This window comes from Pelobates fuscus, chromosome 7, assembly GCF_036172605.1.
Source record: "Pelobates fuscus isolate aPelFus1 chromosome 7, aPelFus1.pri, whole genome shotgun sequence".
Lineage (NCBI taxonomy): Eukaryota > Metazoa > Chordata > Amphibia > Anura > Pelobatidae > Pelobates > Pelobates fuscus.
The window spans coordinates 54,268,124-54,285,546 of record NC_086323.1 but is presented as its reverse complement, the minus strand read 5'-3'; the positions used below and the strand labels follow the sequence as shown (position 1 = coordinate 54,285,546).

Here is a 17,423-nt window from a genome sequence, read left to right as displayed (position 1 = left end):
ATGTAAACACAAACTTAAAAAAAACGAATTAAAATTACACAAGATTTTTATTAAGATGAAACACAACCCTCAGTTGTAACAGTTCTAATTTCTTATTGTTTCTGGCCCAGGTTTGTAAAATCAAATTGTTTGTAATTCGAGCTGTAAAGTAAGTATCTGCTTTCTGTAAAAGCTAACTTTCACTTTAAGTCTATAAATCTGGCTACTCCCTAAAATAATCTTACAATGGAAGAAACCCCCTGAGGAGGAAACCCAAGGCTATCACGAGGTTGCTGAATCAGCTGATACTGACCGGATGGGATGATGGAACTTGTAGTCCTGTGACAAACTGCATGTTACCAGTTATTTAAGAATATCAGTATATGGGGAGTTCCAATTGGAATCTTGGATGTAACCGAGTATTTCTGTAAGTGATGAGATTGCTGGGGCTTGCAAACATCACATGTCAGCATTCTGACTCCTAAGAAACGAAACAGTAACTGGAAATGAGGAAGCTTGGAACTTCTGTTCCCATAGTGACCTGCAAGAGTCATGTGATCAGAGCATGTAAAGCCTATTGCACACTGGCTAGACCAGCATTGCTTGTTTGTGCTGCTAAAGGCAGATTGTCAGGTAAGGTGTGCTAGTGTGCAGTTTGTTATTACTCTATAGACTGTATGATGCATAGGACTGAGTGAGATTTTAATGGGAAATAACTCATTTTGTAGGTGTTTATTTTATTAGGAAATAACATACAGAAGAGAGCAAGTTGTTGCACTTAAAGGATAGTGTAATTTAATTCGTATCTGCTACCCAATGATCCCTTTGAGAGTGTCTAACACTTGCATTTACCAATTATGTAATGTGATGGCAAATTAGACTAATAAGGGCAGGGAATGAATGTATGTATGAATGAATGAATGAATGCATACAGGAGGTTTATTTGTTTTATTTGGTATTGTGGTGAATAACAAGTTTTAGTGCAAGTGTAATAACCTCATCCAAATATCCTGCAGTTTATCCTCCTCTACCAACCTTCAGTGTGCACTCTGGAATGCCCGTTCCATAGGTAGCAATATTAAATCAACAGCCATACACGACCTCTCCATCTCTAATTCCCTCACACTTCTTGCTGAGAGAGACCTGGCTGTCCCCCCTCTGATACCGTTACTCCAGCTTCTTTATGTTTCGGTGGATAACACCGGTCATCCATGGCTATTCACTGAACACTTTTCTTCCTGGCTACTCCACTTTCTCTCCTCTAGCACTCCTTCCCTTATACTTGGGGACTTTAACATACCAATCAACAACCTCAACTGCCCTGATGCCTCCCGTCTGCTCTCTGTAACCTCCTCCTTTGGCCTCACACAGTGGTCTACTTCAGCAACTCATACAGCAGGAAATACTCTTGACCTCATCTTCACCAATCTCTGTACCACCTCCAATCTCTCCACTGTACAATTTCCTTTATCTGACCACCATCTGCTGACCTGTGACATTGGCATACCCCATGCCCAAATTTCACCACCCTAAACTCTACAATCGCGCAGAAACCTCCACTGCCTTGATCTCCAGCATTTCTCCGCCAAACTCTCCTTTTACCCATCTCTAATCTCACTTGCCCTAACTCTGCAACCTCACTCTACAACTCTCCTCTCTCCTCTCAACTAGACATCACGGCACCTCCTACATTTAAACAGGGGGGTCAGTGGCTGGGGGACTCCAAACATTATAAGAAATTCAGAGAGATGAAATGGTTATAGTGGCTACAGTGCCTTAAAAGCAATTTCAAATCCATTGCCAACTGGGATCTCACCATGTTTGAGGGATTCTGTGATACAGAATCCAGATTCAATCTGGATTCTGTGATACGGGGACTGTCCACAAATGTTTAAACCCTACTATTTATAACTGTATTTGTTCTTACATAATGTGAAACTGGCAATAACATATTCAACGAATTCCTTAGCCCATTTGTTAATCAATGCCGAAAACTAGCACTTAATCATTGAAAAATAGAGACATAAACTATTACTGTGTCTGCTTAATATTATCTAGCCCCAAATTCCAACCAGGAAATAGGATGTAAAACTGCACTCACAGCATTTTCACGTTCTGTTACTTATGAACATGTTTTTGTTAAACATTTGTTTAACATTTTTTGTTAAACAGTTAACTTTTAATCTGACAAATGAAATAGAACACAGAAACCCTAGGTAATAATAAATGGTTTCATCTTGTGGACTTAAAAGATCACTCTAAGCCAGGGGAGACAAATAGATAGATCCCCAGATATTGTAGAACTACAACTCCCATGATGCTTTGCATGCCTTTAGAATGACAAAACATCATGGCAGCTGTAGTTTTAAAACATCTTGGGATCTACCTCTTGGGCATCCCTACTCTAAGCAGTGTAAGCACAATGGCTACTGGAACGTATTATGGTGTTTATGGTGCTCTTAGGCTGTGGGTGTAGCCCCTCTGATTGGTCAAACTGTTCCCATGGGGATTGACAAAAAAAAAGGTATTGGGTTGTTCTGGTTATGGTACTCCATTGCTTCCCTTTAATTAGTGTAGTTGTTTGTTACACACAAAACAATATGTACTGAGAGTTGGGGCTATCAAATAAATGATCTTCTTCTTTTATTTCTTTCAACAGCATCATGGCGTCTGCTGTAAGGAGGTTGAAGGGTCTTGTGGCAGCAACTTTTACTCCAATGACCGCAATGAGGTATTATTTAAAATCACTCTCTCCCAGTATTTTGAATGCATGCTCTTTTTTTTTTTTTTTTTTAAGATTATAGCAATTTTATATATACATTGTATAGATTGGGGGGGACTATTTAAAGTTTCTTCCACCTGTCAATTAATACTATTGCCTAAACTCTGTGCTGAATAATTGAATAACAAGAAGAGCAGAAGAGACCTCCTTGATTAAACTCCTCAAAGGTGATCTAGAAATTAGAATGACATCTACAATAATGCAAGTTGCAAGTTATATTAAATATTGCCAAAGTAATGCACTGGCTTTAATATCTTAATAGAGTCACCAAAATAAAGCTAATGAAAGCAGAACAAGCTTGAGTGTGATACTGTGAATGTCCAGTTCACAGCAGGCAACCTGTAATTGAGCGGATTAGACAGTATTTTATGAACTGTTTATTTGTGTCCGTGGTATGTAGAGTGTGCTTTGATGTGCAAACTCTCTCTCAAAGGGTAAAACAATGATGAACGTGTGGTCAAACCATTAAAGGAACACTCTAAGCACCCAAACCATGAAGGAACACTCTAAGCACCCAAACCATGACAGGTTAAAGGGACACTATAGTGTCAGGAATAAAAACATGTATTCCTGACACTATATTGCTGGAATGCAGCATTAGGTTCCTGCCCTCACATAGGAAAGCATAGGGATGCTATTGTGCGTGCTTGGCAAAACAATGTGCTGTGCCATTCAGCATTACCTCATAGAGATGCATCAAATCAATGCATCTCTATGGGTAACGTTCAGCACTTCCATGCATAAAGTTTTCTATGAAAAGGCAGCATTTACATTGTTCCTAAGGACACTTCTAGTAGCTGTCACTCAAACAGCAAGAGGTCCAGTCTAGTGATGTCGCGAACATAACATTTTCGGTTCGCGAACGTCCGCAAATGTTCGCGAACCGCCATAGCCTTCAATAGGCAGGCGAATTTTAAAACCCACAATAGTGGTTGAAGGGGGGGGGAGGAGACCTACTCTCGGCCTCCACCCCTGGGTTCGGTGGGGGCCATAATGATAATGAGGGGGGGGACCTACTGTCCTCCGCCCCCCGGCCCCCACCCCTGTGCGGCGGGTGGGGGCCATAATGATAATGAGGGGGGGGGCTACCTGAGCGGTGGGTGGGGGCCCTAAAATTAACAATAGGGGGGGACCTATTGTCCCCCCCGGCCCCCACCCCTGAGCGGTGGGTGGGGGCCCTAAAATTAACAATAAGAGGGGGACCTATTGTCCCCCCCGGCCCCCACCCCTGAGCGGTGGGTGGGGGCCCTAAAATTAACAATAAGGGGGGGACCTATTGGCCCCCCCCCCGGCCCCCACCCCTGAGCGGTGGGTGGGGGCCCTAAAATTAACCTATTGTGGGGGCCCTAAATACAAAGGGAGGGGGGGTGCCCTTGTTAACCCTCCCCCCCCCCCCCAAAAAAAAATGATCTACCTACCTACCCCCCTCACCCTAAAAATAATGAGGGGGGGGACCTTTAACTAAAACCCTGTAAAAAAAAAAAGAAAGAAAACATCAAATGGTAAGTTGTTTTTTTCTTCTACAATCTTCTTTTTTCAGCCCCAAAAAAGGCCAAAAAAAAAACATAATAACCGACGCAATAAAAAAAAAAAAGAAAAAAACGACCGCACAAAAAAATAATCCATCTTCACCCATGGAGGGCTCCGCGCAGACTGAGCTGCAATTAGGCTTAGAACACTCTGATTGGCTGGTTTAAGCCAATCAGAGTGCTCTGTCATTTTACACAGTGTGGGAAAATTCCAAAGAACTTTCCCACGCGTGTAAAATGACACAGAGCACTGTTATTGGATGGCTTGAAATCCATCCAATCACAGTGCTCTGTGTCATTTTACACAGCGTGGGAAAATTGATCTTTCCCACGCTGTGTAAAATGACACAGAGCACTGTGATTGGATGGCTTGAAATCCATCCAATCACAGTGCTCTGTGTCATTTTACACAGCGTGGGAAAGTTCTTTGGAGTTTTCCCACGCTGTGTAAAATGACAAAGAGCACTCTGATTGGCTTAAACCAGCCAATCAGAGTGTTCTTAGCCTAATTGCAGGGCGTGGCAAGGCTTTATAAGCCTTCCCCCGCCCTGCAGAGCTCAGTCTGCGCGGAGCCCTCCATGGGTGAAGATGGATTATTTTTTTGTGCGGTCGTTTTTTTTTGTTATTTTTTTTTAATTGCGTCGGTTATTATGGGTTTTTTTTTGGCCTTTTTTGGGGCTGAAAAAAGAAGATTGTAGAAGAAAGAAAACATCAAATGGTAAGTTGTTTTTATCTATTTTTTTTTACAGGGTTTTAGTTAAAGGTCCCCCCCTCATTATTTTTAGGGTGAGGGGGGTAGGTAGGGAGATCAGTTTTTTTTGGGGGGGAAGGGTTAACAAGGGCACCCCCCCCTTTGTATTTAGGGCCCCCACCCACCGCTCAGGGGTGGGGGCTGGGGGGGGGACAATAGGTCCCCCCCTTATTGTTAATTTTAGGGCCCCCACCCACCGCTCAGGGGTGGGGGGGTGGGGGCCGGGGGGGGGACAATAGGTGTCCCCCCTTATTGTTAATTTTAGGGCCCCCACCCACCGCTCAGGGGTGGGGGCCGGGGGGGGGGACAATAGGTTCCCCCCCCCCTTATTGTTAATTTTAGGGCCCCCACCCACCGCTCAGGGGGGGGGGGACAATAGGTCCCCCCCCCTTATTGTTAATTTTAGGGCCCCCACCCACCGCTCAGGGGTGGGGGCCGGGGGGGACAATAGGTCCCCCCCTTATTATTAATTTTAGGGCCCCCACCCACCGCTCAGGGGTGGGGGCCGGGGGGGACAATAGGTCCCCCCCTTATTGTTAATTTTAGGGCCCCCACCCGCCGCTCAGGGGTGGGGGCCGGGGGGGGCAATAGGTCCCCCCTAATTGTTCTTTTTAGGGCCCCCACCCGCCGCTCAGGGGTGGGGGCCAGGGGGGGACATTAGGTCCCCCTCTTATTGTGATTTTTAGGACCCCCCCCCCCCCTTTTTTTTTTTTTTTTTTTTTTTTTTTATAACAGTGAGCAGCCACAGGCTGCTCACTGTTTAATAGACATGCCCCTACTCGCGGTATTGCGAGTAGGGGCACAATTTACTAATACTAAGTAATTTTTACTTAGTATTAGTAAATTAATAGGGGGCGGACCGAACATTGCATATGTTCGCCCGCCGTGGCGAACGCGAACACGCTAAGTTCGCCGGGAACTATTCGCCGGCGAACAGTTCGGTACATCACTAGTCCAGTCCTGCAAAGACTTTCTACATCTTCATACTCAGCATGAAGACGCCATACATTCCTCCTGTAGATGCATTGAGTCAATGCACTCATATAAGGCGATATCTGATTGCCGCACATGTGCACAAGCCCGCCCCTCTTCCCAATGCTTCCCTGAGGGGAAGCATTCGATTGACTAAGTTTATCAGTAATGATGATCTCGGGTTGGGGATGGAGTGGGTAGCCATGTGAGCCTGGTGCAATGGAGAACTAAAGGTAATCAATATAGCTTTATTTTACTTTATTAAGGTAAGCTCTGCATCTAAATCATTAGTATACCACTCTATCATTAGGAATACATGGTTACATTTATATAATTACATCCTGCATTTTAGCATTGACATTTTATTTGTATTCTTTATTTATTGACCGGCAGTGTGGTGTTACAATAACAAGTAGCTCAGCCGCATTGATTACAAAATACAAAACATCAAGTTGCTATAGCCTGTTTTTTGTTTGAATCTGTACATTTCAAGTGACGGTACGGTATTCTAATTGACGTTAGTTAGACATTATGTCACTGTGTCCTGTTTACCTAGTTAGCATCAGGGACTTCTCCATCATCATCCAGATCACTCTGACCGTTCTCTCTACTTTTTAGCATTGGTTTATTAAGACCCTGTAGTTTTTATTTTCTTTACCCAGCTTTGAAAACATTCCTGATGCAATTTGCTTGTGAAATGGACAATGCAATGAGTTTTATGCTGAAAAAGCAAAGTTAGTTATGGTTCTCCAGGACCAGAGCTCCTCACATCGCTTGCTTTAAAGGACCACTCTAGGCACCCAGACCACTTCAGCTTAATGAAGTGGTCTGGGTGCCAGGTCCAGCTAGGGTTAACTAATTTTTTTATAAACATAGCAGTTACAGAGAAACTGCTATGTTTATCAATTAGTTAAGCCTTCCCCTATTTCCTCTAGTGGCTGTCTCACTGACAGCCGCTAGAGGCGCTTGCGTGATTCTCACTGTGAAAATCACAGTGAGAGCACGCAAGCGTCCATAGGAAAGCATTATGAATGCTTTCCTATGTGACCGGCTGAATGCGCGCGCAGCTCTTGCCGCGTGTGCGCATTCAGCCGACGGGGAGGAACGGAGGCGGAGAGGAGGAGGAGAGCTCCCCGCCCAGCGCTGGAAAAAGGTAAGTTTTAACCCTTTTCCCCTTTCCAGAGCCGGGCGGGAGGGGGTCCCTGAGGGTGGGGGCACCCTCTGGGCACTCTAGTGCCAGGAAAACGAGTATGCTTTCCTGGCACTAGAGTGGTCCTTTAAATTCTTGCAAACACAATTTCCTCTTAAAATAAGAAGTCGAAAAATAGATTATTTTTGCAGTATACAGAGGAATGCACTATATACCTATATAATGTATTTATCCAGTAAACCTCCATCTTAGTATCAGTCATTGTTATAAGCTCTGTCCTTTGCACCTCTCTGTTTGCGTAGAGCAGGCCTGCACAACATGCAAACCGCGGGCCGCTTGCCTGTGTGTTTGTCAGTGTGTTTATCTGTATGTCTGTCAGTGAGTGTGTGCATCTGTATGTCAATGTGTGTGTCCGTGTGTGTATCTGTATGTCTGTCAGTGAGTGTGTGCATCTGTATGTCAATGTGTGTGTCCGTGTGTGTATCTGTATGTCTGTCAGTGAGTGTGTGCATCTGTATGTCAATGTGTGTGTCCGTGTGTGTATCTGTATGTCTGTCAGTGAGTGTGTGCATCTGTATGTCAATGTGTGTGTCCGTGTGTGTATCTGTATGTCTGTCAGTGAGTGTGTGCATCTGTATGTCAATGTGTGTGTCCGTGTGTGTATCTGTATGTCTGTCAGTGAGTGTGTGCATCTGTATGTCAATGTGTGTGTCCGTGTGTGTATCTGTATGTCTGTCAGTGAGTGTGTGCATCTGTATGTCAATGTGTGTGTCCGTGTGTGTATCTGTATGTCTGTCAGTGAGTGTGTGCATCTGTATGTCAATGTGTGTGTCCGTGTGTGTATCTGTATGTCTGTCAGTGAGTGTGTGCATCTGTATGTCAATGTGTGTGTCCGTGTGTGTATCTGTATTTTTATATGTAATATTATACCTTTTACTTGAAAAGTGTGGTGCAAAAAACCCATCATCTTGGCCCCCACCTACTGCCAAGTTGTGCAGGTCTGGTTTAGAGAAAGCATCAAAAGCAAAGAAGAAACAGATACAATGTTTCTATTTCTCCTCTTCATTAGCACTTTGCCCTGGATTAGCTCAGTCTAAAATGGATTATGATGTCATTTGGTAACCAGTTTTCTTTTAAATTTATGATTAAAGAGTTATCTCATGGGGGGAAAAGTTATAGATGATTTTTAATGTATTATTTAATGTTGTAAATTCCAGAGAAGTGATAGATCCTCTTTAAAGCTTGTTGCAGTTTAGTCAATTTCTTAAATTATGGTACTCCAAATCTATTTGTAGAAAATTCCTAAATAATAATTTTATCTCACTACATTCTAACTTTTCATTGAGATTCACTTTATTTATTATTTTCCTTATTTTCATTTATTTTGCAATTTTCTCTGTAGTGACCTCAATCTTCCAGTCATTCAGCAATATGTGGACTATCTGATTGAGAAGCAGAATGTGAGGAATATATTTGGTAGGTATTTTGCCCCTACCTTGCACTGGACTCCCTATGCAATCATTGAATGATAAGGGTCCACAGCATGACCTGTACAAATTGTGCTACTGACAAGTTTACTTTTTTTTTTTTTTTTTTTCTTGAACAGTAAATGGTACAACGGGAGAAGGAATGTCACTTAGTGTTCAGGAAAGGAAAATGCTGGCAGAAGAATGGGTGAAACATGCAAAGAATAAGTGAGTAGAGAAATGATAATGATGTGTGTTCTCCTTATTTGAGATGTTGAAGTTTCCCCCTAGTGTTCACAGTCTACTATTTCCATCCAAAGTTGGACAGATTTGTACAAATAATGCAGAAGAGAAACTTCTGCATTTTCTCATTGGCAGCAGAGGGGCTTGGATTTTGGTGCTGATTTAGTCCCATACATCACCTTAATTACTATTACAAGCTATAATGGTTCTGGCACTCCAAATTGCCCTTTAGTCTTATATGGTACATATATTTACGGTACATATATTTGGTTCACATGCCACCTAGCCTGGATGCTGAATATTTGTGTATTGGCTTTGATAAGGAAAGTGTCATTGGTCTCCACTGTTTTGCATAAATAATGCTTAAACGTATACCTAGTAAGGCTTATATGTGCTTGAAACGGAGCTCCTGTACTCGGGCTAAGTACCTCTACCAAATTTGCTTCCGTGCTGGAATAAGGGACCTTGGAGTGCTTCAGACTCAGTTGCCGCAGCTGGATTGGGGTCTCTGTGCAGCTCTGCCACCCAGGACCAGGCTGCTGTGGTTGTAGCTCTCTGCCGCGGTCATAGCTCTCTGCAGTGATTATAGCTCTGCAGACCCTTTCTTCTGTGAAGCATTGATTAAAGGTGGTTTTCCCCACACATTAGCCGAGACTGATTGTAGTGGAGTAGAATGCAGCTTTATTGAACACACACAGCTTTTTATACACAGAAATGTTGATTCACACACCAGGGAGTCCTACATGCAATGCAATGGCTTTTACCATAGTCCCACCCCGGTGCCACTCTGTTTGGGGTCTTGATTGCAAATTCCCCAGCTAACCAGATAGACTCCTTGCTGTGCCTCCCAAACATATATCCCAGAATATACAAATTGTACACAAAAAAAACCTTTTGGACTGCATCCCCACACATTACAAATCCCTATAGCTCTCCTCCAAGCACCTATACTGTCCAAATAGCACCCTGATCAGAGAATCCGTGCCCAAGTTATAGCATATTAAAGTTTGACCAGATGGTGGCTATTCTTATCCAACTTAGAGCTCCAGCCTTGCGGCTGTTTTTCCCGGTCTTGCAAAAAGGGGTTCCTAGGGCTCTGAGGAAGCTGGTATGTTATGTCATGGTGTGTCCTAGGATAGCTCTCGATCAAGTGCCCATGCTTGCCAAATAGCTCCCTGAACGGTGGTCGGGAGACCTGAGAAATACCCAATTAAAGATTTACAAGATCATAACAGTTTAAATCTGGCAAACTGGTCCATAGCATTTCAGGGTATCTCACAGTAAGGCGCTCAATGTGCATAATGGGTCCAGGCAATCCCCTAAGGTCTCCAATTCCAGCTGGGATGCAGAGTAGGCATCCTGGGGGTCTGCATACCACTTAATGAAAACAGCTCTTTATAGTGGATCTGGGAACCAGGCCCATAGTCCGTGGGCAAGAGGCTGGCCTTCACATGTCTCCAAAAGGTCGTGGCCCGGAAGCTTCCGTCACATACAGTAAATGTGAAATAATATACTTTATTACACCTTGTTTGTGATATGTGTATGTGTTTTACTTTTGTTTACTGCCACACTAAATGGCGATGATACCTTTTTAAGAGATCTGTGGGGAACAAGTGCTTCATTCTGAACTAAAAGATTATATAGATTAATTTAAATACATATCACAACTTACTAATGCTCTATATTTCAATGTCTTCTATAGAATGGACAGTGTGATGGTTCATGTGGGATGTCTCAGCCTGGAGGACTCAAAAGATCTGGTGAGTGTTTATTCTTGTCTTCATGTTAAGTAGGAATCTAGACCTAAACCTAATGTAGTCTTACTCTGTCTAGAAAAACGTTTAATTGGAGGTTCCCCAGTTATGCGGCATGCTGTCTACAAGATGAAATGTAACATTATTGATCTTTCTGCTGTGGAATATAAACTTCTGTACACATAAGAGGCATCTTGCCCTAGTGTTAGTCTTGGCAAGCAAGCTTGCATAACACATTCAGGAAATGTATATCCTATTCATACCTTAACCATAACATGCATAGAACCTCTTTGGTGACCAGAAATCAAACTATATTTAAATAACCCAGTTTTTCAGAAACATTATACTTTAATCTGCTCCCATACAAGCTCTGAGGGGATCCCACTAGGTCACTGGGTGAAAAGGGGGGCGACACACGTCCACTTCCTATTTGGTCCACAGGGGTTGAAAGAATTCCTGGACCTATGCAAGGAACTTTCACTCCCTGCTGGGGAAATGTTCACCTTCCTACGAATAAAACACATAATACAACAGCTACATTTACAACCGGTATATAATCCTCCCCTTGACAACTTTTTGCCTGTGCTGCACAGGGCAACGGAACAAACACAAACCTTTGTCCACACGCTACACCGCTTTTAGTGCTGCAGACACACTTTTAGTGCTACAGACACACTTTTAGTGCTGCAGACACACTTTTAGTGCCGCAGACACACTGGTTAAACCTAAGTACATGATGCATTGGGAGAGCAACATTGGGACAAGCTTCCCTCTTCCCCTCTGGTTGCAATCGATCCAACTCATTAAAGCTTCCTCCAGCAGCTTCTCCCATTGGGAAGCGTTTTGTAAAATATTAATGAGATCATACCTGGTTCCTTCCAGAATAGCCCGAATATACGCCACTGACTCTCAGCTGTGCTGGAGATGCCATCAGGTCTCGGGAACCATTAAACATATCTTTTGGGACTGTCCCATCCTGACAAGCCTGTGGAAACTGGTTGAGAAAGCCATCTTTGACTTGACTTTGGTTAAAATTCCCTTCTGCCCAGAAAGTTCTTTGTTACATATAGCACCAGAAATTCATATATATCCCCTCACAAAGTTAATCACGCACCTCTTACTGGCTGCAAAGATTAGTACTGCGGGGTCATTGCAAAGACCCCAAGCTCCCATCCCTACAGTAGATTCTGCAACGGGTAAAGGGGACATGCTTAAATGAGGAAATGGCATCTAGGTTAAAGGAAAAAAGCTGAAACCTTCGCCAAAAACTGGATCAGCTGGGTGTTTTGGCCACATAACACTTTGTAAACTGTAGCAATATGAACAGTAAGTCCAGATCCAGCACTAGCTGATGCCTCAGATAATCTGGACTGGGGTACTTGCGTACCCTGATGGGGGACAAAAGGGGCACTACCACCACCACCCAATAACTACTTAATTATCTTGTTTGCAAGGCGTCCGCACCAGTCCAAATAGTCTCAATGAACCCATCTTCTCTTCTGTACGAATCAATCATGCATTGTTGTTTTTGTATTCTAATTGTCTGTCACCGCAAGCTAGAATTTTCATGTACACTATGAAGAGCACTTATGGAATATACTGTGTGTTTATGCATGTACAACGATCATATCTTTATTTTTGTAAAATCAGTCATGCACTCCATGTTTATTTATTCTGTATGTACTCTTCACCTATGACAAACCTCAATAAAAATGACATATTGGGGGGGGGGGGGGGAATTATTATAGTTTAATCTTTTAATTTACAGGAATCCTGGGATATCACTTTATTTTTAAATATTGTTGTGCAAAATTTTAAAGCATTTCTTGATAATTATCATTCTTATAATTTTGAAGACCATTATCTATCATGAAAGGCTTTTCTTTTGTTCATTAAAGGAATATTATAGTCACCAGAACAACTACAGCTTACTGTATTTGTTCTGGCAAGTATAATCATTACCTTTTTTTTTTTTTTTTTTTTTTTTTTTTTTTTTTTTTTTTTTTTTAGAGAAAAGGCAGTGTTTACATTACAGTGTGCAGCACCGCCATTCAGTGCCTCCACCCTCTGCATGGAAACACTGAACTTTCCTCATAGGGATGCATTGATTCAATGCATCTATATGAGGAGCTGCTGGTTGGCCAGGGCTGTGTTTGGCTTGTGCTGGTTCTGCCCCTGATCTGCCTCCTTGACAGTCTCAGCCAATCCAGTGCTTTCTTATTTGAAAGCTTTGTGATTAGCTGAGAGAATCACTTCTAATGATGTCAGCCAAGCAGGCAGATTAGGGGCAGAACCAGCAGCCGTAGACTTGAATAAAATTACATTTTTGCCATGTTAAGGGGGGAAAGTGGGGCTCAGGGGGGCTAGATGGTGGTTTTAAAATTATAGGGTCAGTAATACATGTTTGTGTTCCTTTAACTCAGTTGTGCGTGACCGCTTTCTTTTCAGCTTTTTTTTCCCATTTGTGAGTCATTTTGTGTTGTGTGTTCATGTTGGTGTTTCCAAAATGTAAATGTAACGTTTCTGACTCTCCTTGCAGGCTGCACATGCTGCCTCCTGTGGAGCAGATGCAATAAGTGCAGTGAGCCCTTCATTCATCAAGCCTTCCAGCCAAGGTACACCTGCAGGTTGACCCCTCCCACACCAGGTTGATTTCTCTCATCCTGGTCTATGAGGACAGATCATTATGGGATACTTAGTTTACACCCAAATAGCTGTTTTATGAGAGCACAGCGGTTATTGTATCTATAATGATGCTTAGCATTTTTTAGTGTGAATTCCTCAATCACAGGAATCCGTGAATAAAACATATGAGCCCAGTAATATAAGTGCTAGAAGGTATACAGAATAACAGAATATACTGTGACTTAGCCTTTGGTGACCCATACACACAGGGCCGTCTTTAATATTTATGACCCCCTGGACCTTGCTCCCCCCTCCCCTATGCTCCCTGGCATACAATAATGCCCTCCACCCCAACACAGTGGCGGACCTATAGTACATAGCCAGTGTGGACAGTAACGAGAGGGTACTGGTGGGCTTGTAATACTGTTCTGAGGCTTAAGTGGTGGGCTAGACTAATCCGCAGGTATTGTAAATAGAATGTAAAGAGATTTCCTCCTTGTAAAGACACACACACACACACACACCCTTTAATCTAATATAAATCATTGTATTCCCTTTTTATTCAATTAGATGCTTTAGTCATGTATCTGAAAGAGGTGGCGGCCGCTGCTCCCAGTCTCCCATTTTATTATTATCACATTCCCAGTCTCACTGGGGTAAGATGTAAGTAAACTGTAACCTTGCTTGTGAGATACTCCGCAGTTGTGTGTACAGGAGGCAGACTCCTACTAATAATCTGTTTTCTTATATAGATCAGGTATTTGACCTGATGGGTAAAATGCAGAAAGAAATCCCATCCTTCCGTGGGGTGAAGTTTAGTGATGTAAACCTCATGGACTTTAGCCTGTGCGTCCATAACTACAAAGAATTTGATCTTCTTTATGGCGTGGACGAGGTAAGTCTAGTAAAAATTACCCCTTTGCTATTTGTTCTATTTTGTCCAAATCAGTTAAGTTGTAGAAGACAACCGTATGATATATACAGATATATATTAAAGCTGTACTAAAAGAGGATTGTTAAATAAAATGGTCTCAAGGTCCATTAATGGGGAGCACATGTTCACGTAAACTGCCCCACAATTCTTTAAAACGCTTGACCTGGATACATTTTGAGTGACTTTCCCAATAATCCAAAGGCTCAACATCCCTTAAATCATGAAAAACATTCCACCTCACTCTGCTCAAATGGAGATTGGGGGTGGGTGTGTGGCTAGGAAGTGGTGATGGAATGTTTGGAGGAAAAAAAAAACTAGACCAGAAGATTGGCAAAATTTTGCCTTTTCTTAGTACATGTTCTTTTGAGTTACTTGATTTGCTAAACATTCTAATGTTCCAGATGTTTGAATATGGTTTTCAGTGAGGTGACCAATATTTAGGAGTATGTGTTTGACAAATTGTTTTTTGTTTTTGTTTTTTAATTTTTAGCAACTTCTCGGAGCCTTGGCATGCGGCGCACATGGTGCTGTTGGAAGGTAAGTGCTATATTCATTAGGTGGACAATTTAACAAATAATTTGCTAAACCCTAAATCTATTCAGGTTTAACCTACTGAATTGGAAACGATGTATAACTTTGTTTTTCCAGGTAGGCTATTTGGTATAAAATTTGTAAATTTTCATATCTCACTGTCTTCAGTTGAGTAAATTGTAAATGTTGTTATTTTTTTTTTTTACTGGCATTTATTAAACTGCCAACATATTCCGCAGTGCTCTACAATTGAACAAAATACATTACATGCAGACCAATATAAAAGGCAATGGAGGGTACTGTTTGTGAGTGGAGATCTTGCCATTGTAGCTCTTCTATACAAAGTATTTGGTGAGATAATTTTAATTGTATTTAATTCTCCCGTAGTACCTACAACTATTTGGGTAAAACAACATATAAGATGATGGCTGCTTTTGAGAAAGGCGACTTGCTCAAAGCCCAGGAGCTTCAGGTATGGTTTAATTCAGGGCCGGTGCAAGGATTTTTGGGTACACAGGCGAAGATGATTTTGCCCCCCCTTCAAAAAAAGCATCTTCACCTGTGTGCCTCTTAACCCACCTTTTGTTTCTTATCCCCTTTTTTAAATGGCTTACCCCCTTTAGTGTATCTTAGCCCCTATTTTTCCCCATTGTGTGTGTCTTACATGTTCCTTGGGTATGTCTTACTCCCCCCCCTCCCAGCCCCTTTGTGTGTCTCCTTCTCTCCCAGCCCCTTTGAGTCTCTTACTCTTTCCAGCTTCTTTGTGTGTTTCTTTCCCGGCCCGTCTAATTCTCCCCAGCTCCTCTGTGTCTTTTTCCTCTTCTCCAGCCCCTCTGTCTGTTTCACCCCAGCCCCTTTGTATTTCCACCCCAGGCCCTTCTGTGTGTCGCTTTCATCCCCAGACCCTCTGTGCATCTTTCTTACCCCCAGCCCCATCTATGTGATTTTTCTCCCCACTCAGGCCTCCTTTTGTGTCTTTCTCCCCACTCAGGCCCCCGCTGTGTGTTTGACCAACATTGCTCCATTGAACTTTTTGCTTTGCTTAAATCTTCTTCTCTAGTTTAATGAACTTGTTTTTTTTTTCTTTTTTTCCCAGCACACCATTCAGAAGTTCATGGTGTTTGTGTTTGACATGGGTATGTAAGCTACATTATTACTGGTGTATTTGCGGGTAACATAGCAGAATTAAAGGGAATATAATGGGCAGTACATAGTTTGAGTCTCTAGATTCTTACACCCTAAACTCCATTTATATATTTTCATCTCATGGCCTTTTCCTTTTCTATTTGTCCAGGTTGGGGCCTGCCAGAATTTAAACAGATAATGTCTTTGAACTCCGGGATTGACATGGGCCCAGCCCGCCTTCCCTTACTCTCTTCTCTTCAACCAGAACATCACGAGAGTGTCAAAAGTAAACTGAAAAAATTGAATCATCTATGAAATGTTTCCCTTATTAAAACCACAAAAGCTTTTTACTGAAATTTGGCAGTCGCACTATGACAGAACTTTCCTAATGTGAACCATGGCACTATATTGGTCTTCGTAAAATAGAAATGTTTTATACAAACCATTTTTCTCTCAGTCTCTGAAAAACTATTTCCAATATCCAGATTCAATCAGGTTTTTTTTGTCACTTGTGTTATTGGTAATACTGCTAATGTGACCAACATTTCCACTAAAATGTTCTCTCTAGAATACATTTTCACAATCCTGTTACTGTGCATATAGCCGCAAAAGAGCAAACTTTGGAAGTAATAATGAAAAATATGTCTTTCTTTCCCTATTAAAGGGACACTATAGTCACCCAGACCACTTCAGCTCAATTAAGTGGTCTGGGTGCCAGGTCCCCCAGGTTTCAACCCTTCACATGAAAACAGAAGTTTCAGAGAAAATGCTATGTTTACATCGCAGGGTTAATCCAACCTCTAGTGGCTGTCTTCCTGACCGCCGCTAGAGGTGCTTCTGCGATGCTGGATGCGAAAATCGCATTCAGCGTGCAGAACGTTCATAGGAAAGCATTGAGAAATGCTTTCCTATGGACTGTTTGAATGCGCGCTCGGCTCTTGCCACACATGCGCATTCCGCTCCACTCGGGAGCTGACATCGGCGGGGTAGGAGAGGTCACCGGCGCTGGATTAAAGTAAATAACTAAGAGGGTTTTAACCCCTTCAGCCCAGCTGGAGGGGGACCCTGAGTGTGGGACTTAAGGGTTATTTAGTGTCAGGAAAACGAGTTTCTTTTCCTGACACTATAGTGATCCTTTAAGCAATCCTCTACTTTCTCTCTATAGCAGATATTAATCCAGGATTCAGGTTATAGTGTCCTAAAAATAAGTGGTTTGTTTACAATTTTTTTACTGGGTGTATTCTATAGATGTATTGGTGTATACATTTAATGTAAAAAAAAATAATTATATTTTAAAGGACATTTCAAGCACCATAACTACTTCAGCTGGTTGAAGTGCTTATGGTGCCTGGAGTCCTTGGGTGCTTCGGCCCACATAACCGCTAATTGTTTACTCACCATTAGGCTGATGGGCTGAAAATGTCACCTGAGCACTTTCAGCCTAACTCTGCCGCAATGTCTGCTATGACTTGGTGTATCACAAGGCCAGGCTGCTGGGGACCAAGTATCTCTGAGTAAATGGGACCTGGCACCAAAGGATCCCAAGCACCATAACTACATTAATTTGTTTAAGTGGTTTTGG

The 17,423-nt window shown here is 42.4% G+C and overlaps 1 protein-coding gene across 2 annotated transcripts; it reads left to right on the top strand.

The window, feature by feature from the left end:
- Positions 1-341: 341 nt before the first annotated feature.
- Positions 342-16,413, top strand: NPL (N-acetylneuraminate pyruvate lyase). 2 transcript variants are annotated; one of them, XM_063427287.1, is made up of 12 exons: positions 342-406; positions 2,639-2,710; positions 8,566-8,639; positions 8,770-8,857; positions 10,575-10,632; positions 13,166-13,241; positions 13,822-13,914; positions 14,004-14,146; positions 14,676-14,722; positions 15,104-15,188; positions 15,813-15,852; positions 16,011-16,413. In XM_063427287.1, the coding sequence occupies exons 1-12, from the start codon at positions 363-365 to the stop codon at positions 16,154-16,156; spliced, it is 966 nt and encodes a 321-aa protein (XP_063283357.1). In that variant the 5' UTR covers positions 342-362; the 3' UTR covers positions 16,157-16,413. The 2 variants fall into 2 exon arrangements, with proteins under 2 accessions (XP_063283357.1, XP_063283358.1); XM_063427288.1 differs by lacking the exon at positions 342-406 and adding an exon at positions 437-612.
- The last annotated feature ends 1,010 nt before the right edge of the window (positions 16,414-17,423 follow it).

Coding starts and splice junctions, on each gene's coding strand:
- NPL (XM_063427287.1), top strand. CDS start 363: ATGGGGAGTTCCAATTGGAATCTTGGATGTAACCGAGTATTTCT. Junction 14,147..14,675: donor TTCTTTATGGCGTGGACGAG/GTAAGTCTAGTA, acceptor TTTAATTTTTAG/CAACTTCTCGGAGCCTTGGC. Junction 14,723..15,103: donor GCACATGGTGCTGTTGGAAG/GTAAGTGCTATA, acceptor ATTCTCCCGTAG/TACCTACAACTATTTGGGTA.